The sequence below is a fragment of the Acipenser ruthenus genome, chromosome 18 (assembly GCF_902713425.1).
Source record: "Acipenser ruthenus chromosome 18, fAciRut3.2 maternal haplotype, whole genome shotgun sequence".
Classification (NCBI taxonomy): domain Eukaryota; kingdom Metazoa; phylum Chordata; class Actinopteri; order Acipenseriformes; family Acipenseridae; genus Acipenser; species Acipenser ruthenus.
Genome location: NC_081206.1, coordinates 23211014 through 23238674, shown reverse-complemented (window position 1 = coordinate 23238674; position 27661 = coordinate 23211014). Strand labels below are relative to the sequence as shown.

The 27661-nt window shown below is 35.6% G+C and overlaps 3 protein-coding genes across 14 annotated transcripts in view; all 3 read right to left on the bottom strand.

Moving 5' to 3' along the window:
* Positions 1–6996, bottom strand: part of LOC117422954 (RNA helicase aquarius-like) — a 40525-nt gene extending 33529 nt beyond the window's left edge. Inside the window, exons 1-14 of one of the 6 annotated variants that reach the window (XM_058991588.1) lie at positions 6787–6996; positions 6313–6331; positions 5969–6057; positions 5677–5733; positions 5480–5520; positions 5189–5224; positions 4907–5027; positions 4586–4726; positions 3896–3964; positions 3100–3200; positions 2812–2888; positions 2029–2093; positions 1566–1682; positions 630–743 (exon numbers count right to left, since the gene is read on the bottom strand). In XM_058991588.1, the coding sequence (XP_058847571.1) occupies positions 630–743; positions 1566–1682; positions 2029–2093; positions 2812–2888; positions 3100–3200; positions 3896–3964; positions 4586–4726; positions 4907–5027; positions 5189–5224; positions 5480–5520; positions 5677–5733; positions 5969–6043 (1014 nt within the window). In that variant the 5' untranslated portion in view covers positions 6044–6057; positions 6313–6331; positions 6787–6996. Of the gene's footprint in view, positions 1–629; positions 744–1565; positions 1683–2028; positions 2094–2811; positions 2889–3099; positions 3201–3895; positions 3965–4585; positions 4727–4906; positions 5028–5188; positions 5225–5479; positions 5521–5676; positions 5734–5968; positions 6058–6265; positions 6284–6312; positions 6332–6616; positions 6636–6786 lie in introns of those variants that run through there. The other 5 variants (XM_058991585.1, XM_058991586.1, XM_058991589.1 and 2 more) reach the window with 5 other exon arrangements.
* A 1072-nt stretch (positions 6997–8068) lies between these two features.
* Positions 8069–21249, bottom strand: LOC117408788 (zinc finger protein 91-like). 4 transcript variants are annotated; one of them, XM_034014218.3, is made up of 4 exons: positions 20574–20870; positions 19992–20053; positions 16640–16704; positions 8069–16105 (listed from the first exon to the last, which is right to left on the bottom strand). In XM_034014218.3, the coding sequence occupies exon 4, from the start codon at positions 15781–15783 to the stop codon at positions 10273–10275; it is 5511 nt and encodes a 1836-aa protein (XP_033870109.3). In that variant the 5' UTR covers positions 15784–16105; positions 16640–16704; positions 19992–20053; positions 20574–20870; the 3' UTR covers positions 8069–10272. The 4 variants fall into 4 exon arrangements, with proteins under 4 accessions (XP_033870109.3, XP_058847566.1, XP_033870027.3 ...); XM_058991583.1 differs by lacking the exons at positions 16640–16704; positions 20574–20870 and adding an exon at positions 21142–21249; XM_034014136.3 differs by lacking the exon at positions 16640–16704.
* Positions 21250–24162: 2913 nt separating this feature from the next.
* The window catches only part of LOC117416705 (uncharacterized), a 57454-nt gene continuing 53955 nt past the window's right edge, over positions 24163–27661 (bottom strand). For all 4 annotated transcript variants that reach the window (XM_058991582.1, XM_058991580.1, XM_058991579.1 and 1 more), the window contains one exon: positions 24163–24673. In XM_058991582.1, the coding sequence (XP_058847565.1) occupies positions 24555–24673 (119 nt within the window). In that variant the 3' untranslated portion in view covers positions 24163–24554. The remainder of the gene's footprint in view (positions 24674–27661) is intronic.

The following is a 27661-nucleotide window of genomic DNA, read 5'->3' as shown; positions in this document are numbered from 1 at the left end:
TGTCCTAAAGTAAGAAAATAATGGTTCCAGGCAGTGCACCAAATAGTGAGGCCCACTCTAGGTTAAGAAATGAAGAAAAAAAACAGTGTATTTCAAAGCTTTTGAGGTCAATTCAAATAAAACTGCAGTTCATGTGCTAAGTGTGTCTTGTATCAGCTTGTACACATTATCAATGCAACTCCCATTTAAAAATAAATTTAAAACCAAATCAAAAAAGGATTTGAAATGAGGTCAGGTTAGGTTAAAATACATGGTCTGAATTACAAATAAAAAAACTGCACATACCAGAAGTGTAATCTTTAATCCTACACTTCAATTTCAAACAAGTTTTATTGAATTTCATTAAAAATGTGATTAGAAATAATACCATGGGATCAACAGAGCTTAGACTCTGGAAGGTAAGCACTGTTTTGTTTTGTGTGGGTGGATAAGAGAGATTTTAGGACAGAGCTATTTCAAAAACAGAAAAAAAACTAAATAAAACATATTAAAGCCATACTCTTAAATGAAAATAATACTAATAGAAATAATAAAATACTGATATGTAATAGACAGTGTCACCTCTTATCTTGATTGTTGGTCACACAAAAACATATGTGACCATTAAGGACTTACTAGGTATGTTTTACCTGCAAAGATGTAATGCGATCATAGTGCATTGTTGTCATTTCATTCTGTGTCAGTGCATTCCCTGTCTGGTCATTAATTTCAAAGCCTGTGTAGAACTTAAGCATGTCCAAAAGCTGCAAACAAAACAGAACAGAGTATTTCAAAAGGGTACAAACATTAAACGAGAAACACAAATCAGTGACTTGGGACACTTCACCATGGTCAGTTTGTTCAATAACTTCTGGTAATACCTGTCCACATACAATGTGGTCAAAATGGTTCCCAAGATATAGCCTTTAAACTGCAACAACAGGTCTTAAAATATGATAAGCTAGATTCTGGAAACAGAGGATATATGGTAAAGCACTTCGATAATTCGATAAACGGTGTTCAAGATTAACCAAGAGCTACATTCTCAATATGTTCTGCAACGATCTGTAATAAAATATGACGTCTGTTTTAGACCTTATTAGGAATACGTGCTCATCACAATTGTTTGACCAGTCCCATTTTATTTGTCATTTTTATTATTCATTATGTGTGCTGGCTTGCAGTGCAAAAACTGATTTAGATGCTAGCTTCCATGGACTCTTGGAACTTGTGAACTATTTGCATAGGGCTTCACAAAGGTGATAGAACATACAGAATTGTGGATTGCTATAACACTGCGTTAAAACACCTATCCACTGACTATTAACAGATCTATCCATTTGTGAGCTCATATAGTAGGATTTTCTGTTCGGCAAACACCCATCTAATTGTTTATACACTTCTGAAAAACAATTTATCTGAATTGGAATATTGTGATGCTGTTAACATCAGACTTTTTTTTTTTCACTGAAATTAATATTTCTACTATATTCAAGTCAAGAACAACATCAAAAACATAGACACAAATTGTAGAACACAAATTCTGCATTGATTAATGGACTAAACATTTCAAAAAGGAACCTCACCTGGCAAAAAAGATGTCCTTCTTTCTCCCTTTTAAGGAGGTTGGACAGGTAACAGTGGACCACAAGATGAGAATCATCCAGCACGGTGTTAAACCAACGACGGGTGGGAAGCAAAGCCTATGAGAATGCAGTGTAACAGGTAGTGCGTCAATAAGGCAAACATTTCCTGCATTTATTTTTTTGTGTTATCATGTCTACGGCAGTACCAGGGACATTTTCCACAGGTCCCACTGTAACCAGAAAAAGTATATTTGGTAACATTTACAGCAAAAAAAAAAAAAAAAAAACACACGCACTGAGGAGGAAAATAAACCCTATACCCCATCATATCACTTATTAAAAGACAGATAATACTGTTATTTGCTTCAGACATCATTTATGCATTGGTTTCTATTGCATTATACTTTTTGGATACATTTATAAGTTTAAAGTCACGGATAAAACCCATGTATCCAATCCCTACCTCCAGATCGATCATCAGCTCTATAAATCTTTCACAGTAGTGGATTTTTTCCAAAGAAACAGGACCTAAAATTCAGAGGGTATACAGGTTAGCATGTATTACTTAAAAACAGGAAGATGAAAGGCCAACATGCAACATTAATGGCAACATTAAAATAAGACTTGAGCACCAACTATCTGCAGCATCACACTCTCGGTTTCTGAATCAGGTTGGAACCTGAGCTCAGCTTGGAGATGGTGATTATTTTAGGATTGCAGCTCTCCCCCTCACAGGATGACAAATACAGAGACTGAGCAGTATGTTCAAAGATGATGAGGCGAGTGGTGAGTGGGGGCTGACAGAAAAAATTATAGATGTAAGCCAGCAGGGTGTCTTAACAAAAGTACTGCGTTTCAGTCTGACAGCTCCCAGCACTCTACAGCTTTGTATTCTGGGGTCTGGCAGAAGCCGTAAACCTGCAATTAGTATTCTCGGAATGAGGGCGGAAGACTCTTTTGTTCATGGATAAGGCAACTGCCAGGAACCAAAGAACATACCGTTTCTTGCACTGAAGCATACTGCACAGAAAGCAGCAACTAAGAAACTATTGGTAAACCTGCAGCTGTAATTTCACTATTGAGTTCTACCTACATTTTTATGGAAACTTCTAAAAAATCTTCCAAATGTTCAACTTTAACATCAAAGCTTTATTTTCTTTTTAGCATGCCAGTATAAACTTTGTGAATATCATGGCCCACAATGCATTACTGTAAATACAATAAAACTAAATAATTCCAAAAATACCTGATGGAGGAATTGACTTGAGCACTCTAAGAAATTTCCTAATAAGAAAGGAAAGAAATGTTCTCTCCTTGTCAGCCCTGGGGAAAAAAAGGCAGAGTCAACTACATCTTAACAAATGATATTGATTTTGTTCCTTTCTTTTTGACCCTGCAGTGAAGTATAATATAAAAAGTCAAACAATATAAACAAATAAAAATTGTGTCACAAAGTGTCTGATATAATAATACAAAAATACAATGTTCTTATTGAAGAGGATTTAAAAAAATCAAACAATATTGAATTTCTTACTGTTCTGCTGCCTTTTTTGCCATTTTGTCGTAATTCTTCTTGACCAGACTCCAAAACTTCTGCAGTTTAGGTACTTTTTTTAATTCAAGATCAAGCCGTGTCTACAACACATTTATAAAACAGTTTTTCAAAAGTCCTATTAGATAAGGATAAATCCGAGACAGAGAAACGTAGAAATACAGTACAGTCTTAAACCTTTATTTTTATTTTTTATTTTACAGAACCCTAATTGCTGCTACAGTGATTGAATTGTGTTTCAAACTAACTATGTTGCCATTTGTCCATTTAGATTGTGACTATGGTAGTATAGTATATATATATATATTATACTTATACGGCTGTGTGTAGGTATCACAGTGATTTATTTTATTTTAACATCATCTTTGTAGTTTTGATTAAATTCACACAAACTTTTTTTTCTAAATATTGTAGTGTGCACAGGGGAAGACAACAGCAGGGCTGGTAGGTGACGTAATCGCACACGAAGACATAAGCCCGATAGATCCTCCTTGCAAAGGAGCTGGCTCTTGTACAGCGATATCGGCGCTATGCGTTAGTGCGAAAGGTCCCGGGTTCGCGCCCGCCCTCCGTCTGTGTGTGGATTGCTTCGCCCTGTGTGATGCGTCTGCCTGCGTTCACCGAGATGGCTACAATATATATAGTGTAGAACATATGGGTTTCAATACTACAGTATATGCCAAGCAGGCACAACCTGGATGTATTAAGAAGTATCAAAAGCAGACATAAAGACTCAAGTTTAACACAAAACACCAAGTTGTTGTTTGCCGGTACTTACCGGTAACAGACAAACCCACATGGGAAGGGAGATGAGCTGCTGTACCTGCTCTCTGATCAAGTCCACTTCCTGTCATTAGAAAAATTAACACGTCAAGGCAATTTCAAAACCCTTAACTTTAATGCACAGCAATGGAATGTACATTATATTCCATACAAATTAAAAGTCATAATATATGGAATGCCTATTTTGGTTTTGAACAATAAGTACACTATCTGAGGGAACTCCAGACTCAATAGTATAGACTGCTGTCACTAAAAAAGAAACATGGTGGACAGTAACAACATTACAGATTATTATATTGGCAAGAAATACCCACACCAAGAAGGTAAACAGTGTTGAATAGAATTGTGACAGGTACCAACACACAAAGGTTTATCAAAATCAAACTACTGCTGCCCAACACGTCAGTCAATAGCTCAGCCAATCAGGTATCAGTCAAGTGAAAAAGCACCATGACCTACTTGGAAAATATGTACTATAATTTCTTGTAACAAGTCTACCTTAAACATTGAATCAAATTCAAGTGACTGTTTAAGATAATTTATATTAGTCAGAAACCATTCACAAGTAGGATCCTCAAGAATACTAGTTAAGGCAGGGATTTGCAACCTTCCTTGGCTCAAAGTAGATTTCCATATCCTGTCAGAGATAGCAGGGGAAGTATTTTTAGAGTAAAATGTTATTTACCAGGCTGTTAAAGCAGTGATCGAGAAAGAGCAGTTGAACAGTTTGCTCTCGCAGTGACAACTCGTCATCTTCTTCAGCCAGAGATGCTTGCAGGATACATTTAAAAAAATATGTAAAGTGTTCAGGCTTCTTCTTAAAAGTCTGTGGAGGGACAAGGGTTATTAAAAAAATAATAATAATAACAACAATCTGACTGATACAGACCATATTAGGTGGTGGATTTTACAAGATTTTGATTTAACAGTATTACAGTGCCTATGAACATCATGAATCCTGCTATTTAAATCATTCCAAACAGAAATAATAATTCAGATTTCTTACCTCCCATGCTGGGACGTTTTCTCTGAACTTCTCATTTACAATACAGCAAATTGTCATTAAATAGGCATTACTGGATACCTCAGGGGAATAGTTCACCCACAGGTAATTCTCCAGATACTGGCTACAAGAGGGATGGGGGAGGGAGAGAGAGACATTTAGTAATTAAAAACAAGACTGGCAATGTGTACTGAATGCACCTGCCCAGTCTAAAATGAATTTATTACGTAATAATTTAGAACATGATTCTACTAAAAAGAGTGCTCAATAATACGAACAACTCACCTAAACTCAAGCAGCATGATCTTCCTGATTGCAAACCTAAAACAAAAAGTTGTTGAATGGTTCATATGTTTAGAAATCAATTCCAGTGTTTTGTTGCAGGTTCAACATAAAATGCTCTTCACACTTGTCTAGACTTGGAGCATTTAGACCAGAAACTAAACAGCTACCCTACGGGACAACATTTCTGAAATGAACCACAAAGAACTTGTTTTTACACATGTATACAGTATATTATCTTTCTCAGAGTATCACTGATGTGTTCTGGTGCAGTACTTTGTTATTTTTACTTACTTTGACTTCAGAATTTCCTTTTGGTACACATCTTCCACAACCTATTAAAGAAGAATGTAGAAAAGTACAAACAAAACTATATATTTATTGTCATCTAGGTACATAAACAATACTTCAGTTTACAATAACAATCAGAGAAAACACATTATGATGATGTACTGTAATGACAAAGTGAGGTACAGCAGGAATCAGTTTACCTTTGGGTCAAAGGGCAATTTCTTCTTGACATGTGGAGCCCAATATTTATTTGCCAACTGAAAAAAACAATCAATCATAGTTCAGAATTATTCATAAAACATTTTAAAGACACAATGAATTTTCTTAACTTAATAGTTATACTATTGTCAGAAAGTTGCCTGGAAGACCACATAATTGTCCCCTGATGTACCGCTGTGTTTCAAGGGGCCAAAACACTAGACAACTTTTTGTATTACATATTGTGTGGAAAAACAATATGAGATTTGTATTAAAAAAAAATGACACAAATACCTGTGTTACAAACTCTGCATTGATTTGGGACACAGAAGGTGCAAATGACTTCTTTACTTGGACGGTCTTCTCCATGTTGCCTTCACTTACTGTTAAAACGAAACAGAAAACTTATCTCCATTTCCAGTAAACGTTTATAAAGATTATTCTAGAAAACTAACTGGCCACCTTCAGAAGCTCGAATTATAAATTACTACTACAAACAACTGCAGTAACCACTTATACGTGGATATAAAAAATATCAAGTAAATACAGGGGGTAATTCAAACATGAAAATAAACAACAATCTGTACATACTTCAAGTGAAATACCATTAAACTGTATTGTTATGGTCAGCAGCATACCTGCTAAAATAATATAGCCCTGATAAAAAAAAAAAAAAAGAAAAAAAAAACATTAATATCCAATGTTAAATAAACCTGCAAACGTTTCCTTTGGTTTGTAATATATATATATATATATATATATATATATATATATATATATATATATATATATATATATATGCTTATTACTTAACATTGATCAGTAAGTGAAGTTAAATCACTTCTTAAAACACGTTCCAGACCCATTTTTGTCTATGTATGTTACTGTAACTTAATGTCACGCATTTGCTAAACACTACATTACCAAGAAATACTGGCTTACTAGATATATTTTTCCCAACAAATTGTGTCAGACTAAAAACAGCGTCTCATTAGAAAATAAAATGGTATATCTTAATCCTGAATTTTGATGATTTGCTGAACTTCCATGACCGGTAAACGACTCATGCTGTTTACGATTTAGCAATCGCAATATTCTCCAAACGAACTTACTTTACAATTATTATGCAGGCAACTAACCAGATTTTCTTCTGGATCGTTTAATTAGTTTATTTATTTCCTGGAATCGAAAATCGGAGTAATGTATTATTGGTACGATACATACAGAACTATATCAACAAGTTTTACAACAACGCGCGTCCATCGATCCAGTTCCTGTACGCTCGCTAATGCGCCCCTACTAGCTAAATTACACAAAAAAGAAAAGTTCCTACGTTGTTCCACGACTTTGGCATACACTGATTAAAGAAAAAAAAGATTTAGGTCTAACTGCATTTGCTTTATTCTTTAGGAGAGTGGTGTTAAAAGTGTATCTATTGTATATATGGTTGCAACGTGTTTCAATCACACAACGTATTCTATCAGTTCGTAATCATATGGTTTACATGCTGGTTTGTAAAGCGGTTCAGATTATGGTAGTTTCCAGTGGGTTGCAATGGTTTCTGGGCGATGTAGTTTTAAATAAAAAGGCAAGGCATTAAGAAACGGGAAAACTAAATTGTCAATAAATATTATTATATATTTAACATATTATTTTAGAGACTATTCAATATATATATATATATAGAGAGAGAGAGAGAGAGAGAGAGAGAGAGAGAGAGAGATTGATAGATTGATAGATAGATATCATTTTTTCTTTGTGTTGAAAGAATATATCGGTTGACTTATTTTCATTATTAGTTCGAAATTATATGGACAGGCCATTTGAAAGTTCAGGTTTGTGTCAGTTTCATTGAAATTAGATGCTGTACAGTACCTTGGCATGTATAGTCTCATGTTTTTTCATTGGTAGTGCATGTAAGGATAAGATAGATTCAGTATGTATTGTAATGCATTTCTAATGTTATTAATGTTTTTATAGTGTGGTAATGCTGCCGATTTTATTGTATTTAAGAACAAAAATATATTTTGCATTATTAAAAAGATTAATCTATCCTTCCATTTCAGTCATGTTTAACATAATCTCCACACAGCAGGTCATATATCAGATGTGAAATTAAAGTAGAATTTTACAAGTATATGGAAAGGTCGTGGTGCTCTCACAATAGCCCTGCATTTCAAAAACAGCATCGACATTGTTCCCCAGCTGATTTATGCAGTGTTGAAAAACTATGGATGCTCCAGTGGTTCTTTCATTGGATCCATCTTTTTCACATTGGGGAAAAAAACATACACAGTCTATGTAAATGGTACCTCCCAACTATCATTGTTGATGAGGGCCAAGGTTAACTGTGGTTTACATGCTCAAACACACACAAAAAAAAGACTAAAAAGCTGCAAGAAACTTTTTTATTCATTAAAAAAAAAGAAGTTTATAAATATTCAAGATGAACTTAAAAATAATAATTTGGAAAACATCACAAATATAACACAATTGCTCAATTCAGTCGTAGTAAAACTTTTAAGATATTATTTCACTTTTTCACTTGCATCCAGTTTGTTGAGTTGACCGTGTTGATGCCACTAAATTAAAGGCTGATTTCATTAAAATAAAGGTTTAGATATATAGGAGCTGGGTCTCTTTCCTGAGGAATGCTTCTTTACTCCAGTTTAACCTGTTAGGTTTGTCAGCAGTACGGCAAATATCCAATGATGGAATGTGAATTATGAAAATAGTCATTATTTTCTGAGTACCACATTGTCAAAGTTAAAACAGCCTTTAAAAAAAGTAGAAAAAAAACAGTAAGCTTTTCTATACACTGCATTACTCCAATATAAAAAAAAAAAAACATTAACATTATTCCAGGTGTAATCTCACTTCATGCATGACACAGAAAAACATGTTTGCATTTGCCAGGCTGCACAAACTAACAATAGCAGATAAAAATGTTTATTGTTTTCCTGGTTCTATGAGCCCCTTCAAACAGAAGGGTCCTTATTTCGTTTTATTCTCACTTAAGTCATCACTGAAACAATAATTAAGTGTATAATTTATGAAAATATTTCGCACAAAAGAAAACACATTGAGATGAAAAATTGAGATGCAACAGTGGCTAATAGTTATAATACACCGTCAAGCATTAAATACAATCGGCAATAAAAAATACAATAATAATAATAATAATAATAATAATTTAACATGTACTTAACACAGCAAATACAAATTACAACAAGCATTAAAACAATGCAGTGAACTAGTGAGGAGCATGGCGATAACTCTACGTAAAAGCAAGGTGACCAAAATTATATTTTGTGGGATCTTAAAAGCTGATGAATATCGTATCCAAATAAAATCAAGTAGACTTTTTTTATTTTCATTATTAGTTCAAAATTATAGACAGGCCATTTGAAAGTTCAGGTCTGTGTCCGTTTCATTAAAATGATATATACTGCGCAATCTTTGAAAAATGGCACATACAGTTTGTGTCTCGTTTTTCTCATTGGTAGGGAGTAGAGTGTGAACTAGATTCAAAATGTATTGTAATGCATTTATAATGTTATTAATGTTTTAATGTGCCATTTATTTTTTTTTAAGTGAATTTGGACCACAGCAAAATGCGATTTTAATTTTAGATGCAAAAAATCCCCACCACAAACACACAAATTAATGTGACTGAAGATGCACTAGCCAGAAGGAAGCGTTTCAGAATATGTTGGTTTTCAGCCTGTCGAGGGTCACTTTTTTTTCTAGCATAACTGGAAAGCTAAAGATCTTTGCACGGGTACAGGATTAACAGACAGATCACTGTTGTATTTTGTTTTGCATAAAATACAGACATTTAAAACAAACAGATGATTTAAAATCGGAATAATAAAAAAAAAGACAATGCTGAGCATGTCATGATTAAATGCCTATAGATTCACAAGAAAACAAGAAATTCTGAAGAGTCCACAGAAGACAGCATTGAATAGAATCCATGGAGGATAGCACTGAACAGAGTTGTCAAGGGGCACAAATATTTTAGCGGTTCAGAAATATATTCAGGTACTCTTCCTGCCAAATAAAAATATAGAAATAATAGAAATGTCACAAATTGTATTAATTAGAATATGGAATGTAAAATGTGGAATGATGGCAGGTTTTGTTAAAGTTAAATCTACTGATGTGCATTCTGTGCTATAGACTCTTCATTGAAGTAAATGCATTTCTAAATTCAAGCACATAAAATCTAATCTTTGGAAAACACAAAACATTAGACAATGCATCAGGGATGGAAATAAGTCTCCCACTGCATAGTAGTTTGATCCATTCTTGGTTTTACTATGGGACACACCTGAGCTTGTTACCTATATACTGTGGCTAATCAAGCTCATATTAAATCCCGGAATGGGTGAAACTGCCATGCAATAGGATTCTTATTTTCATCCCTGTATACAATACAGGCTTACACAAAAATCACCCCCAATCATGACCACTTCAGGAGTCAGTATGACCTTGTTTCTTAAACAAGCTCTGTAACAACAGTACACCATTTCAATCTCTGTTCTATGTATGTTTTATAAAAAAAAAAAAAAAAAACACACCCCAGTTTCATTTCATTATTTGAAATGAGTGAGTTGATGAGTTTTTAAATGACATGACTGTGTAAATGTCTTGTTACATACAGAACACTGAAAGGGTCTCTGTCCAGTATGAATGAGATAATGTCTTTTAAGTTTTGAAGGGGAATCAAAACTTTTGAAACATATAGCACACTGATAAAGGTTTCTGTTAGCATTTTTTTCTTTTACTTGATTATTCGATGTGCACGAGTGTTCTTGTAGCATCTTTTCTGTTACAAAAAAATTGGCGCATGCTGAACATTGAAATAGTTCACTCGGAGTGGAGTCGCACCAGATTTCGTTTGGGTTTTCAGGATGGGAAACAAAATCAATTTGTGGCGATTTTTCTGATTTCCCTGATGCATGCACCTTGTTCACAGAATACTGTGAAGTGACTTTGGTACTGTCCTCATATAGAGATGAGTGGTGCACATTATGTGTCCGATCCTCACTGTTAGCAGAATCCACAGTCTCAAGCTCAGTTTGTTCACAGGAATTTGCGCCATCAAACCATTTTGCATGAACTCTCTGATGGACTTTTAAATGTGCAGCCTGTCTAAATGTCTTGTTGCACACAGGGCACTCAAAAGGCTTTGCCCCAGCATGGATTAAGTAATGTCTTTGAAGCTTGGAAGGGGAAGCAAAACTTTTCTCACACTCAGAGCACTGGTGAATCCTCTTGTTATTTTGGACATTTTCTATGCTTTTAGTCGTTGTAGCTAGATGACCTTCGACAATCTGATTCAATAATAAACCTTTCTCATCAAAAGTGTCTTTCCAACGTGATGACTGATTTGTATCAAGTTCGACTGGCTCTGAAACTGGTTCAGGCTGCTCTGATGCTTTTGGTTCTTCCTCTTGAAGGGAGGTGGTTGAAAACACAATGGCATCACAATTCATCTGTCCAGAGGATGGTTTCATTTCTGACTGATGCTTCCGGTTGTTGGAATGCTTATTCTCAAAATCAATTTGCTGAATAGAACAGAATTTCCATTCATTATGTGTGTGCTGATGATTCTGTAAATGACAAAGCTGCCTAAATGACTTGGCACATAAATAACATTTGAAGGGTTTCAGGCCAGTATGAATAAGAAAATGCCTTTTCAGTTTAGAAGGGGAATTGAAGCTCTTGGGACACAGAGAACATTGATGTACTTTTCGTTTGCTGGGTTTGTTTTCTCCTGCATGAGAGTTGGACTGATGCGTGTAAAGTGCTTGCTCTGCTGGAAGACATTCGCGATCTCTGCCATATTCTGAGATTTCACTGGTACTGGAACAACGATCGCGTAACTCAAAAGGAACACTGCTTTCTGATACTTGCTCTGTTTGGTTCGGGTTTTGCTCTTCAAGGATACATAATTGGGAAGCAGTGTCAGCTCCCTCATACCGAGACAAGCTCTGCTTCAGCTTTACATCACTGTGGGTGCGCTGATGTGTTTTTAAATGCGATAACTGCCTAAACGCCTTAGAACAAATATAACATTGAAAAGGTCTTTGCCCAGTGTGAGTCAGATAGTGTCGTTCTAGTTGAGATGGGGCATCAAAGCACTTTAAACATTTAGAGCACTGATAAACCCTTTTACTACTCTGAATATGCTCTTGATTATCAGAAGTGTGGGCAAGAGGCCCAAAGCTAGTCTTGCTGGTACAACCAAGAGCAAATTCTTCTGTCATTGGTTCATCAGACTCTAAGGAGACAGTAATTTCAGATTGCTTTAGATTGTGGTCTTGAAGGATACCAGGCGGGGATATAATATCTCCTTGAGGATCATGGTCATTGTTATTATTTGCTTGGCTGTTAACTCTGCTTGCATTCCAAAGCCGCCTTTGCTGTAAAGAACCTTTGAAAGTTCTTCTACTGGTGTGGCTTAGCTGATGTCTTTTTAGATGTGTTAGCTGTCTAAATTTCCTACCACAATCATAGCATTCAAATGGTTTCTGCCCAGTATGCGAAAGATAATGCCGCTGAAGTTTAGAAGGGCAATTGAAGCTTTTCAGACACACACAGCACCGATGGATACGTCTCTTAACAGTTTTTCCATCTTCATTAGAACAGTGTTGGGAGGATTCTTGTTCTGCGGAGCTGTTCTTTTTGTCTGTGGATATAATGGTTGCACTTTCACTTGAGACATGCCCATTTGTTTTAACTCTGTCAGACTCTAAGGATACGATGGCTTCAGTGAGCTGCTCTAATTGGTTTACTTTTAGGTCTCGAGGGATATTAGCCTCAGACACAATGTCAGACACACCCTCATCCACAGACATTTTGTTCTCGGTGTGGTTTTGGTCTTGGGTTAAATCCAATGCTTTGTGAGTGCTGTAATGGGCTTTTAAATGTGACGACTGCCTAAATGCCCTCTGACATATGTGGCATTCAAAAGGTCTCTGCCCAGTATGGATCAAGTAATGTCTCTCCAGTTGCGATGGGGCACTAAAGCATTTTAAACATTTAGAGCACTGATAGACTCTTCTGTTACTTTGAGCATTGTCTTCCATTCCAAAAAAGTTGTCCAGTTCAGTTAATTTTCCCAGTTGCTTTAAATTATGGTCTTGAAGAGCTCCAGACTTTGAAACTGTATCAGGGCAGAGTCCTCCTTGAGAAGATTTGTGGTTACTGTGGTTCAGTTCTCTGCCGTTTACGCTGCTTGCATTCAAAAACTTCTGCTGCTGAAAGGAACTTTTAAAAGTTCTCCATTTGCTATGTGTACGCTGATGCACTTTTAAGTGGATTGCCTGCCTAAATTCCTTACCGCAAGCAAAGCAGCGAAATGGTTTCTGCCCAGTATGAGTAAGATAATGTCTCTGGAGTTTGGAAGGACAATCAAAACATTTCAAACACATGGAGCATGGGTGCAGTCTATGCTTTTTAACTGTCTCAGTACCAAGCAGATCTTCTTGAGACATCTGTTCTCCTGAAAAAGAACTCCGAGCTTCTGAGCATTCCAGTGCTTCATCTGTGCGGAAACCATTCACATGTCTCTTTTTGTCTAACTCAGAAACAGTGCTGACAGAAAATTGTCCAGGTTTATCCTCGTCACACACTTGAAAAGAGAGTTCAGATCTAACAACAGACTCCAGATAGTTATTTTCTGTACTGTTTTGTTGTTGAGCTAGAGAGTCACTGCCACTCCTCAACTCCTCTAACTGAAATGGATGTAAAGGTTCCTGTCTTGCATGGGTCCGTTGATGGAGTTTTAAATGGTCCAGCTGCTTGAACGTCTTGCCACAAACAAAACAATTAAAAGGTCTCTGTCCTGTATGAATTAGAAAATGTCTTTGAAGCTTGTAAGGAGAGGTAAAGCATTTCAAGCACACAATGCACCGATGAACTTTACCGCTGATTTTATTGCTTTGCTTTTCAGAAGATGGGTTGAACAAAAGTTTTTGTTGAATAGGTTTTGATGTTAAGCATTGTTCAGATGTTGTGGCTTCCATAACATCATCAGTATCATTAGCTTGCCAACAATCACCTGGGTCTTCTGGTTTTATGATAATGTTAAGTTCAAGTTCATCTATCTTCTCCAATTCATGCTCTTCAAGACTATAAGACTGTGAAGGTCTTTCAGGAAGCAATTCTGCTTGATTGTCTTGGCATTCGATATCAGGTTTAGCTGGGCTTTTTAAATCTTGTTTTTCCTCTGCTGAATCAATAGAATCACCTACATTCTCAAGTTCTTCTTTCTGAAAAGTGTATTTGAAATCACCCAGTTCTGCATGCTTCACTTGATGATTTTTCAAAAGAGCTGCCTGCCTGAATGTATTACCACTGTCAGGACCTTTGAAAGGTTTCAGTCCTGTGTGGGTTAGAGAATGACGTTCAAGTTCTGAAGCAAATTTAAAAGACTTAAAGCACACAGTGCACTTATGCCTCTCATTGTTGCTTGCCGAATGTAACCTTGCATGAACGCAATCATCACCTATGTGGTCCCTTTCGGTTTTAAACTCATATGCAAGTGCAGACTCTGTTAAACTGTCTACACTGATGGAGGAAATGTTAGGGGTTCGTTGGTGCATTGAACATTCCATTTCAGAAGGAGGATATATGCACTTAGGTCTGTGCTCTTGAGTGTTATAAGGCTGCAAAGAGATGGCTGGATTTACCTCACAGACCGAGGGCTGATGTTCACCATGACTTTGCTCCTGGTTATCAATTTGATCTGAATCCAAAACCGCGCCCTGATGAAAAGAAAGTCCAATGGTACTATTGTTTCTGTGAGTCTGTTGATGAACTTTTAAATGTGCAAGCTGCCTAAAGGTCTTCCCACATTCCTGACAATTAAAAGGTCTCTGATCAGTATGAATAAGAGAATGCCTATTCAGTTTGGAAGGGGAATTAAAGCATTTCAAACACACTATGCACTGATGCTTCATATTCTGTCTGCCTTTGGGAGACCTGTGTGCAGATTTATTTTCTGTTTCAAGACATTTCTCAGTCACCTTGTATTCTAAACTTTTACTGCTATTGAATGCACATCCTTCTAGGTGATAAGAATCTGAAAAAGCACTGTCGCTGATTTCAGGTATCTCGGAATTATTGAACTCCAGGTCTTGAAGTTTGTAAGACTGTAGAGAAATCCCAGAATTATCCTCAAACTCACTGGATTTACTATCATTGGGATGTTGCTGGCAGTTGTTAGAGATGTTCCGATTTCCAAATTCCACATTTTCAAAGGAATGCATTGAAGTGCTTGGTTCTTCGTGGGTACGTGTATGGAGTTTTAAATGCACCAACTGTCTGAAACTCTTTCCACAATCGGAACACTGAAAAGGTTTCTGTCCTGTATGAATAAGGAAATGTCTTTGAAGTTTATAAGGAGAATTGAAGCATTTTTGGCAAACTGTGCACTGATGAACTCTCCTGTTATGATTGATTGTTTTCCCTTCGCTAGAAGAGTTAAACTGATGCTCTTGAAGTATTTGTTTCAGTGTAACCTGTCTCTCCAATTCTGACCAATCAGAAGTGTCAATACCATTGGAGCTACTCCAATCAACTCCATGTAGATCATTAGGGATTACATTACTATTAACTTCAAGCTGTTTTGACTGCCTTTGGTCTAGTTCCTGGACATTAGGAAATAACTGCAAAGGGTTGCCATGTGTAACATTGGACTCATAATCCTCACTATTAGTTTGACAATGGAGGGGATCGATTGATTCATTCCCATTCATGAATTCCACATGCTGAATATTATCTTTATCTTTTGTATGAGTCTCTTGATGCTTTTTTAAATGTATAGGCTGTCTAAACGCTCGACCACAAACAAAACATGTGAAAGGTTTTTGTCCTGTGTGGATGAGATAATGGCGTTCAAGTTTTGATGCAAATTTGAACGACTTAAAGCAAACAGTGCACTGATGCATCATTTTACTCCTTATAATGATTTCTGTGTCCCGGTGCTCCCCTTCTGATTTAATGCAGTTGTCAAATGCAAAGTCTGTAAATGGTTCACTTGAGGTGGAAGTACACTTCTGTGCATTTGTGTGGTAAGTCTCTAAGCCACTGCTCATTTTGAAAACGGCTGTTTTAGTAAGTGCTTTTAAAAGGTGTCAGGCTATGAGTACAATTTGAGTAAAACTCTACGCACTTCTGCGAAAGGCAATTAGATCATATACTCCATTCCCCTAATGAAACTTGTCAAGTCTTAATTTGTTCAAGCCCTTCTAAAAGGTGATGAGTGCCTCCTCATCTTGCCGAGAGTAAATTATTCAAACATTTTCTGTCCCATGTGGATATTGCCTTTTAAGTGTGGTTAAACAGTCTAGTTCTTGATTTCCCTCATGATCCTGAAGTTTGCGTTTCTTTTTTCATTATGAATAATCCCCATCAATCCTGAAAAAGTCAGTAAAATAATTGTTAAAACTGAAACATCGTAAATAATTAAATCAAGTAATACAGTAAAGGACAGTGTACTTGGGTACTCCATAGAAATGCTATATTGCTGTGCAGTTGATTGTAGATGGAACAGTTAACGTCCAAAAAAAATTGCTTGTGATGGTTTACAGAATCAAGTGTTACCTTAGTGACAAATGAGCATTAAAATAATGGGTCATAAGACACCCATCATAAATGTTTTGGCCTGCTTGGGAAAAAAATATATAGTAAGCCTATATAATTGAACTTACATTCAATTTTAGGCCGACATAAATAACCAGGATTCATATATATATTTTGTTGGCTTTCTGCTTGCTTTCCAACTAGCTACTGTATACAGTTCGAACTGTTTAAAGAATATCCAGTACACAGAAAATAAACCTAACAGCATTGTATTATAAACAAATAAAGTATACTTGTGTATTACTTATTTGAACACATACAATAATATAACCTGTACAGGGTAAAGTAATAAATAGATACTAAACAAACCTGCAAGTCTAATCTACAAGGGCAAGACCCATGCCAGTGCAAGCCTCATGAAGGACTCATTGATGCTTGTTATTTAGAAGAAGAAAAAAACAGAAAGAACAAGGCAACAACATTACTTAACAGATCTGTGCACTGCTGACATATTAATAGCATACTCCACTGTGCTATGCATTGTGCTCAAAATGTGCTAGAAGTTTGACATCAGTTTTCAGGTTCAGCTCCAGCACTGCATGGCCCTACAGTGGAAATTGAACTAACCTTAGTCATTCCATGCAAAGTGAACACAACTACACAAAGTTACTCGACATCATATTATGCTCTACTAATCACCCAAATTATCACTGATTTCAGATTTTAAGAACTTATTTGATCTTACCAAAACTTTCTGGTTTAAATGTTGTGAAACGTTTAAGCATATATTGAAAAATGTTTTTCAGTAAGTTGATATGTAGACCACACAGTATGACATACTTTTAGGTCATATATAGAGAAATATTTTACAGTGAACTATTGTGTCAACAAATAGCAGGTCAAGAAGAAACAAACCAAGTCTGAAATTAGCCAAGTTGAAAAATGTTATCTCTGTGCAATATGTGTCAGAGAAGCTTTCAAATCTGCTGTAAAACTAAATAAAATGTGCACTTATAAAACCAATATTTCCAGAAATACCATAGCATTTATATCAAACTTCAACTTTTTGCAACAAACTTCCCAAAAGAATAAAATAATCTGAAACCATTAAATATTCTATAAAGTAGAAACCAGCCATCTAGTCAATTCCCTTCTTGTATTACATGGATCATTAGCTGCTTTCATCTCCACAAAATTGCCTACTTCCAACACAACCTACACTACATGGGTCTAAGATGAAGTGAGTGGTGAGGAGTCTATCCTAATACATAAACGCATATCCTCAAAAAGTCTTGGACTTGCCAGTTGTAAGCTACAGAGCTATCTACTGAAATGTTAAATTGTCATTAAATAGGATTTGTTGTTTTAAAAAGCTCATCATATACAATACATCCAGTATTACATTATACAATACAGCAAATCCAATTTCTCTCAGATGACAAATGTACAAATAATGTACTATTTTTCATTTACTGCCAATATAACCACTCACATGAAGGGCTATTAAAGCCATATGTCTCAGTAACCACTTAATATACGCCCATACAGACTAGCTAAGTATAGCAAAACTGCTTTATAGTAGGGATGTGCACGACAAATATTTTGACTATCGATAATTCCACAGCTGTTGAGGTCGACTAATCGAATAGTCGCCCCCCCCCCCCCCCCCCCGCCTCCCATTCAAAATGAGACGTACATTAAATGCGAAATAATGCAAAGTGACAATTATTGCAATTGCAATAAATTCTGAACTTTATTTTAAAATACTTAGCTAACTTTGTTAAATAAACATTAGGCTATGTAAAAAATACCTTCCTATTAGGAAACATACAGAAATGCCATAACAGCAGCAATAACATAACATACCGTCAACTCTCGTGTGAGACTCTCGTATTTTGCAAGCAAGTGTTATTTTTTTACCGATATTGTCACAAGCTTTTCCGTTAATTACAATTTCAAATGAACTATAAAGGTTGTGACAATTAAAAAAAAAAAAAAGTATAATTTTTATTCAATTATTAATTTAATTTTCATTCAATAATAGTTTAGCAAGGCAAACGCCTTAACATTAGCATCCTTGTGGCAATAATGTTTTCCGGTCATAACAGCGAAATACAAAATGCATTAGACTATCTAGCTAGCTAATTTATACAATCCACTTAACTAAACGATTTACTTTTCCTACGTTTTCAAACCACACACAACAAGCAGACTACCGGTCTACGTTAAATCAGATCGGAAACATACCTGTGCGTTCGAGTTCCAGTGAATAAAAAATAAATAGCCTGTATAGGCAACAGCTTGCTATGTATGTAGCTAGCTTAATAATATTAATAAATAAATGAATGAACAAAAAGGCCTGAGTGGCATTAACGCACTAGCCTTCCATGGAAGCAAAAAAAAATCCTAACTAAAACTTTAGGAATAGTTAGGCTAGCAATGTCCATTATTATCATCATGTTCACTTATTCTTGTTTAAAAAAATCAGCATGTCCATCAGGTCCGGCAATACTGCAGCAGACGGTGCTCAGGCAGAGTTGTTTGTTTTTGTTTCAACTTCAGAGCCTCAGTAGCTATTGCACTGTGATGAAAATGCGACACAAGACGGCTGGCCGCACCGACTACATTATGTATAGCACCAAGTTTAAAGCCATCGTTGAAGGCGAGCTGCAAAGTGTGTGCAAAGTGTGTGCAAAGCACAAATTCGAGCCCCATTCAACAAACTCCGAAGATGATGTTGCTGGCATTGTCGTGAACACAGGCAGTGATTTCCCCCCCTAGTTAAACCCGAATGGTCTACAGCGGTGTTTAACACATTTGCGAGATTCTCTGCTGTATGCCTCTCTGGCGTGGCGCGAGTCTGTAGAACTACGTTTTTCATTTCCCAATCCTCGATGAAATGACAGGTTATTATGACGTATGACTCGGTATTCGGTGCAGTCCACGCTAATCACCACCTACTCAGCCTTTGACAAATTTCTGCGGACAGACGCTGCTGAATCGGCATGCATTTTTTTCGAGTCGAGTGGTAATTGTTTTAGTGCAGGATTTTTCGTGCATGGATTGTGTATTCAGGTTCCACAAATTTCATCAACTCCTGAAATCCCTCACCTTCAACAAAACGTATGGGAAGCATGTCCTTTGACACCATATTAGCAATAAATAAGGGCTGATGTTTTTCAGCACGTACGACGTTGTCACACTGACGAGGCCTCACCGCAAAGGATGCAATGGCGGTTTGTTGCGGTCCTCTTTTCTTTTCTGTCGTTGCTAGCGTCACAGAACGGTGTTTGTCTTTTAGGTGGGTTAACATACCAGTTGTAGATTTGTGGTAATTTAATTGCACTGCACATATTTTACACTTAACAGTGTTTTCATTTACTTTGTCAGAGTATTTCCATGCTAAACTTTTCTGTGAGTAAGCCATCGTTAGCCGAGGTACGTTCTAGTTTAGCCAATCACAGACAAGAAATAACAAATCCCACCCTCCAGTCAATCTTCATTACCGCTACATAGAGAGCCAATCAGCAGTACAGCCTTTAAAATAAAAATCAATATATACATTTTTTTTTTTTTTTAGCTTTCGAATGTTGGATTCACTTGTCGATAGGTGCCATCGTTATCGAATAGTCGAATGTTCGACTATTCGGTCTCACCCCTACTTTATAGCCGCCCCTCAGACTATATATCCTCCTCAGAAAGTATGTATAATAAAACGTACCTTTCATTGCTACTCATGGTTTACCCTGATGTCTGAATATCTGGACATCTCACGCCAGAATCCTGTAACACCAAAAACAAAATTAGAAGACAGCTTACTGCTGGACTTGTCCCTAGAGTCAGTTGGGAGAGCGCATTTCCTGTAACAGGAATGTGTTTGTGTCTTCACGAAATAATAACTAATAATTTAAAACAAATAACCTTTTCATCAGTCCCCTCGCTCTCAGAACGTTTACTGTTCCGAATATAAACCGATATGCACAAGAACGTATTTTAATAAAAAGGGAAAAGAAACACCCTGCTTTGCGGTTTCAGCTAGGGGATCATGGGAATCAAACCGCATCCTACTCATAAAGCACAAAGGAACGACCTCAAATTTCTATTTTACCAACGACATTTTAAGAGAAACTTATTATCGTATCTTTGAATCTCTGTAATATATCGACTTTAAGCTCGAGAACATTGGCATTGGTTTCAAATTGATAGTAAATTAATGCTAACATGTATCACATACAGTGTGATGTGAAATGGATGCCTCGCAAATTTCCCCCAAAAATGTAAAGAAATACCGAATTAAACGTACCTTTATCAGCCCAACTTCAAACCTATAGATGTATTTATTAAAATTATTATAATTCTGTACACTGTTTCTCATCAGCATGCACTTCCCAAACAACAAGCTTGACAGCAATAACTTTGCATTTAGAAACCGGCGGAAACATTGCTTCTATTATTTTGGTTCCTAGCTAAAATGATTAAAAATGTACTTTTAATTCTAATTTTGACGCATCTTCAGAACTTTGTTGTAACCAATGTACATGTTATTATTTCTAATGGATTTAATTGACAAGGTGCAATCATGAAACAGCAACAATTACGACTCTCATTTATTTACATTCCATTCCAAAACTCCTATCCATGTTTTACCATGAGCCTCACTGGATTTACAACACTGCCATAAAGGTCTATAACACTAAACCTCATAGTAAAACCTGTAAAAACTGTTGTTTTATTGGTGTTGTTTATATATATATATATATATATATATATATATATATATATACATACACACACACACACACACACACACACACACTACACATAGTTGGGGTTGAACCAAAAAAAATCTTACACTACACTATTCAACTTACTTTTTACTTGCAATCCCCTCTGATACCAACAGAGGTCACTACTTTCATATCACATAATTCATCCTATGCTGACAAGGCCAGAAAACACTGCAATTCACCCAGCCAGCTCTGCACGAATACTCTCTATCCGGGTCTGTGATGGGAAGGCATTTATCTTCCGTTTAAACACATGTGATGTTAAGGGACTTTTGTTTTGCGCAGTGGAATTACTTAGCAATTCCACAGTTAATAAACGACCCAGGGTATCTGGATATAAACATTACAGTATGCTTTTTGTTTTTTTACAGCAAGTAGGGGGAATGTTGTAAAAGTAATGATGGTGTTCTCTAACTTTTTTTATTGCATGCACATCCAGGTCAGGCGCTGTTGGATCCACTTGAACTTGCACATACTGTATGAGATACAGTGCATAGACATATGTGAAAGACTGGCATTTATAAAGGGATTCTTTTTGTTGGACATGCATCATTGAATTGTACTGAAACTGAATTAAAAAAAAAAAGTACAATTGGTCTATGTATACTGAATAATGTTCACAAACTCATAATATAGTCAATGCATATATAATATAATTCAATGCATACATTGAACGTTTCTTTAAAATAGCATTAATACAACCATTACCTTTGCGAATGATCTTATACATTTTGTCCACTTGATGGCAGCATCCTCAAATTAATGCATTTGTAATAAACTTCAAAACATTCAAATACTACATTTCCAGTAAAAACAGATATAACATTGTAGCTGTTGTACTTTCAGTATAGTCCAAAGTGTGATGCATAGCACATTGACCAACGAGCAAGTCCACCCTAAAGATGTTTTGCCTAAAGTACACAGAAAAGACGTAAAGGGAGTCTTAACTATACTGGCACTGTGGTTTGTATTTATGTTACACCTATTAATAAGTAATACATCATTGTTATAATCTGTTCAATGTAATGAGTTCTTACATGTATTCTTCCTGGGGTATGTGCTTTAATAATATTACAACAAAATCTAGCTGCAAGTGTAGATAAAATAATATCTGCTTTTGAAATGCTACTTTCATTCTGAATAGCAAATATAATAATAATAATAATAATTAAACCAATAATAATTTCATTTTAAGCCCACATAGCATTCTGTGTGAAGCATATAATGCAAGTATGAGTTCTGGTGTGGTCATATTATCTGTAATGCTAGATATAAAACTGGTAAAATATGTATATGGTAACATATCACTGTCTCCATAGCTTGCTTCAACTTTGTTTAGCTCAATGACTTTGAATTACAGCTTTCTGCATGTAAAACAAAACAGATGTTAGCCCAGTGATTGGATCTGCTGCTCTGAATTATCAGTCCAAACATTCCTTTGCTAACTATCTTCCCACTGATCAAATGGACAGGCCCTTTGAAGACCTCTTTGGTTTCGGCATAGACCGTTTTCACCATACTGTTAAGATTCTACCATTTCTAGTTATTTCCCATTGACCATTCTGTCCTTTGTGTTCTCAAAGTACTTTATAGTGCCCAAAGTTCAATGCAAATACATATCAAAAGGTAAGACTAGGTTGGATGAATACGTATTTATTTATGCTGAGAAATTAAAAAAAAAAAAAAAAAAGAGAAAACCATAGGATTTTAGGTGGATGGTCAAAATCGCACACCTAAAGATTCTCAGCATAAACATGCCAAAAAAGGTGCCATCATAAATAAATATTTCGGTAACACTTTATATTGCGTGGCATAAATTAATATTAAATAGATATGCAATTGCATATTAAATTAATGTTAAAATTAATATTTAATAAATATGCAATAGCTGGTTTATTGCGAAATGTTAACCAAATGTTGATTGAAAATGTAATTGCATACCACGTCCATTTATATTACGTTTTGTTACTCTTGAAAATATGTAAGAATTTCCCATTGTTTACATGTTTTTAATTGAAAACACAGTTAATCTGACTTAAATGTTAATGGAAAGTAACAAGGAATAATTGAACGTAAATTTAATATAAATTGTATATATTAAATATTAATTTAATATGCAATTGTATATCTATTTAATATTAATTTATGCCATGCAATATAAAGCACTACCAATATTTCCATTCCTTGAATAAGTCACCTTTTTTTAGTAAATATCTGGGAAAAATAAAAATAAAAATAAAACCTAGAAATGTATCTTTCTGATGTGCCAAGGCAGAACGTTCTCGCTAGTGACACCTTTAAACATGCACGTCAAGGTGCTGGAGATGCCTACACTCTTTTGGAGTCTATAAACCTTCTGACTGCATCTCCAAGAAAACTCATTATTGAATTTCTATTGGACCTGCTTTTAACCACTGCATACAAAAAACACATTACTAATAGTGGTCTGGATCAATAAGCTGCCAGGGTACTATAATTTCAGGTACAATATTTACTGCAATAGAAGTAATGGTGTATTTCAATTGACTTTTTAAATAAATGATCTTAAAAAACCCCAAGACAAATAGTAAATTGTGGGGTTGTGCTTTAAATTAAGAAGTCTAGACAGAAGACGTGTTCTTAACAGGCTATTCTTATTTATTTGACAGAATCTGAATCAATAGTGAATATACAGCGGTTTAATCTTTTCAGCTACTTGGGGCTGATTGGCCAGTACACAATAATAATACCTTTCAGCAAAGGAAGCATGAAGACAAGGATCACAAAAATGAAAACAAAGTGTAAATAATTAATTTACTACAAAAAGTTTAACCAGGCATTTGGATTCTTCAGAAATATGGCCCAGACCGATCTTTTTTCATAGTGGGATCCTATTTCAACAAAGATGTATTTATTTGGATGTTTTTAACATTGCAGACTGTTTTTTTTCTTTTTTTTAAATGCATTAAACAGGATGTTGAAAAAATTTGAGCATAAAGCGCACATTTCTTCATTAAAAATTGAGAGCTAGAATCCCTGTCAGCATAGGGGGAAATAAGTGGCACCCTGAGGGCGTTTCAAAAACTACAAGGACAAACAAAACAAAAACACGAGCATTGGTCAATATACAATCCATGTATTTAATATTAAAAAAGAAAACTTGATACATTGTATATAACATTGTTTTAATCACCAAAACACTAAATTGCTTTACAAATGACTTCAAGGACATACATTATTTTCATACATATTTTGTTATCAATATCGGTGATTACTAATAATAAAGTATTATCAGTCTAACTGCAGTATTTCTTGAAAGGCAAATTTGAGACCACCTCCGACATGTTAGACAAATATCACGTTGCACTGGGATGGAAAACTGCTCCCAGGTCCCAGTTGTGCCCAATAAGCTAGACTGTTACCAAGTATTGTAGTAAGATTCCAAAATGATCAAGCAACAAACATGTGCATCAAAGTGATCAGCAAAACATAATCGCGTTAAGCTGTCCTCTTCCACGCTATTTGCTTAACCAGCAAGTAATGTGCAGAGTTCTCGAGAATGGCAAATCCTCTACTGGCACCAAAGACACTGCAGAGCTGCTATCATCCAATGATTGTTTCATAGACTGCACAAAACCTAAAGAAAAAGAAAAACACATTATACAATATATCATTTCATGATAATACAGATCCAGTTCTTTTTACCTCCACAAACCCTTTTTAAAACCACTTAGTTGATAAAGACCCATAAAAGAATCAATTAACTCTAATTTCTCAATGCCTGTTGCAAGATTCTTGGCTGGTGCCTGATCAATGTCCATTACTTTATAACTAGAGAAGGACATTCATTAAAATATCCACCAAAAATAAGGACTTACGCACCCAAAACACAAAATAGTAGAATACCAAAGGAGTAAAGTTTATATTTGTTTTTATTTTTGTTTTATTTTACATAGTTTGACACGTGTAATAGATTTTGTCAAGCTAATTAGAAATTCTTGAATCATCAGACCATTTTGCTTAAGGTATACATTCACACAGTGCAAACCACGAGCTGTCAAACATGGGATTAGGTTCCCAACTATGGACTTAGACCCCCTATCCCAAAAGATGTGCCCTGTGGTCAGCAAAGCACTTAACCCTTCGACCAGGATTGACGTGACTATTCACAAATTATTGATGTCCTCAAATCCCTGGCAGATTGCAGCAGGCCATTTATCTCCTAGCAGTCAAAGCATATGGTCACTATAGGGTAGATTTTAAAAAAACAAAAAAACCATGTGCTCTGCCAAGATTGATGCAAAAGCATGGATATGTTAGAAGGTGATTGAAGTAGACGGTGCATTGTTAATACACGATTAGCTGCTTGTTAAAGCATCATTTAAATTGATCCATCCAAATCTGGTTTCGTCGTACATTGTAATTAAAGCTGTCTGCAAACAACACTGGTCTTAAACATGCTGAAAAGAAGACCAGTTACATGGTGTATCTAAGAATTCATTTATATTATGGAACTATATGGCACTTGCACACATTTTCATGTGCATTCTAAATGTCTAAATTGATTCTTGACTCCCCGTTGTCTTATAAAGATATTATGCAAGCATGGGGCAAGGTCATTCTTGTATGCTGTTGCTGGATGTTTGTTGGTTATGTTGTGCCCTCCAGGGTCATAGCTTAACAGCGGCAACTGGGGAAGGTGACTCGTTAAATATTGTTAAACGTGGCTGTAGGCACCACTGAAAGGGCGTTTATTACAGTGTAAATTAATGTGTTTCTAGGGGTTGCCTTAGTACACATTTGGCATTTGCAAAAGTCCTGCTTTATCATATCTTGCCTAAATGCTCCTTACAGTGAATTCCTACATCTCATGAGGGATTCAATATATAAACAGATATGATTTATTTTTTTCTTTTAAATAAAGTCTTTTGACAATAATAATACAAAATAAAATTATTATTATTATTATTATTTATTTCTTAGCAGACGCCCTCATCCAGGGCGACTTACAATTGTTACAAGATATCACACTATTTTTACATACAATTACCCATTTCTACAGTTGGGTTTTTACTGGAGCAATCTAGGTAAAGTACCTTGCTCAAGGGTACAGCAGCAGTGTGTCCCACCAGGGATTGAACCCACAACCCTCCAGTCAAGAGTCCAGAGCCCTAACCACTACTCCACACTGCTGCCTTATTCTTTTTTTTAGATGTGATTATTGTTTTACCATGGCCTGTTATAACTGCAGTATTAACTTGTTTCACCTTTGAAAGGACTGTGTTTTCAATTACATATCTGGATCGGATATGACTTGGTTATGATTATAGGATATGAGGAGGTTGTACTTAAGGCAATAAATAGTTGTAACTCTATAAAACATAACTCGATGCAAGATTAAATCAAATAATACAGTATGGAAAGACCACTGCTGCATTTGAGAATGCAAATATTTTAAAATGCCATTCATGGCTGTTTTTTTTTTTTTTTTGTAGAACGTGGAAAAATACACAATTGAGGCATTCCTGAACTTCACTCCAGAGAGAGGCTAAATGGGTACAACATTGTACAACCCATGGTCTCAGGAGACTGTTGACAAAAATACATACTGGTATCACTGACTTTTTCTAAAAGAATATGCACGGAGTACATTATCGGTACTTCAGTTATTTTCACAGTCTGGTGCATTCTGTTTTTAGATGTGTGTTTTTTTACTGCACAAAGATGCTCTATGGGGAATATAAATGGTCCAACAAAAAAAGGGATTTTTGTGTGAAATCTGTGATGTCTGCTGGGGCTTTGGGGCTTTGGGGCTTTTAAAGTGAGTGAAAGCCTAAAGCACAGTAGTTTTTTTGTGGTAGAGTGAATCTCTCTGTTTCAAATCAACCGATAAACAACTGCATAATTAGCAGCCATTATATCATGCAAATTGTTCATTTAGGCCAAGGTGCCTGAACAAACTGCCAGAAAGGGGAAATGCACAGAATGTTGTTGATTTCAAAAGTGAACACAAATCATGTTGCTTGTGTGTGCATTTGAAAGTTTCCTTCACAACACAACATATAACGTTCTGGAAATTGTTGCGTTGAAGCTCGTGTAATTTATTTCTATCAGCTTTTCAATGATTTCATTGATTCAATACCTTCCAAAATGTAACAGTCTGGTTTTGTGGGTAAATTATTACCAGTCTTCAATTGTAACACATATTAAGTAAAGAAGAAAAAAAAAATGCATACTACTATTAACGTGAATTTGATGTGTCAATCAATAGTTATACAAAGTATTTCTGGTTTATCATTTCTTGTATTTTTACCTCTACAACACACATATACTATCAAGGTAGTAGATTCAGTGAACTTATTTGAATTGGTCCTAAATGCATTTTTCTTTTGTCAATTTCTGCGTGTCTATCTCTGTCAACGTCCCAATAAGGGCTCCCTCTGGTGGCCAAATAAATATTCTAGGGACCAGCAATTACAGGCAGTGTAGTGCAATTGATGAGAAACCAGTTAAAACAGAAAATGATTTCCATGAGATTACTCTCGTTGTGCATTAAAATATCTACACTTGTATTCCATTTGTTTATATTTCATTTATAACAACTGTGAAAAAATAAAGTGCTGCC

Coding starts and splice junctions, on each gene's coding strand:
- LOC117408788 (XM_058991583.1), bottom strand. CDS start 15,783: ATGAGCAGTGGCTTAGAGACTTACCACACAAATGCACAGAAGTGTACT.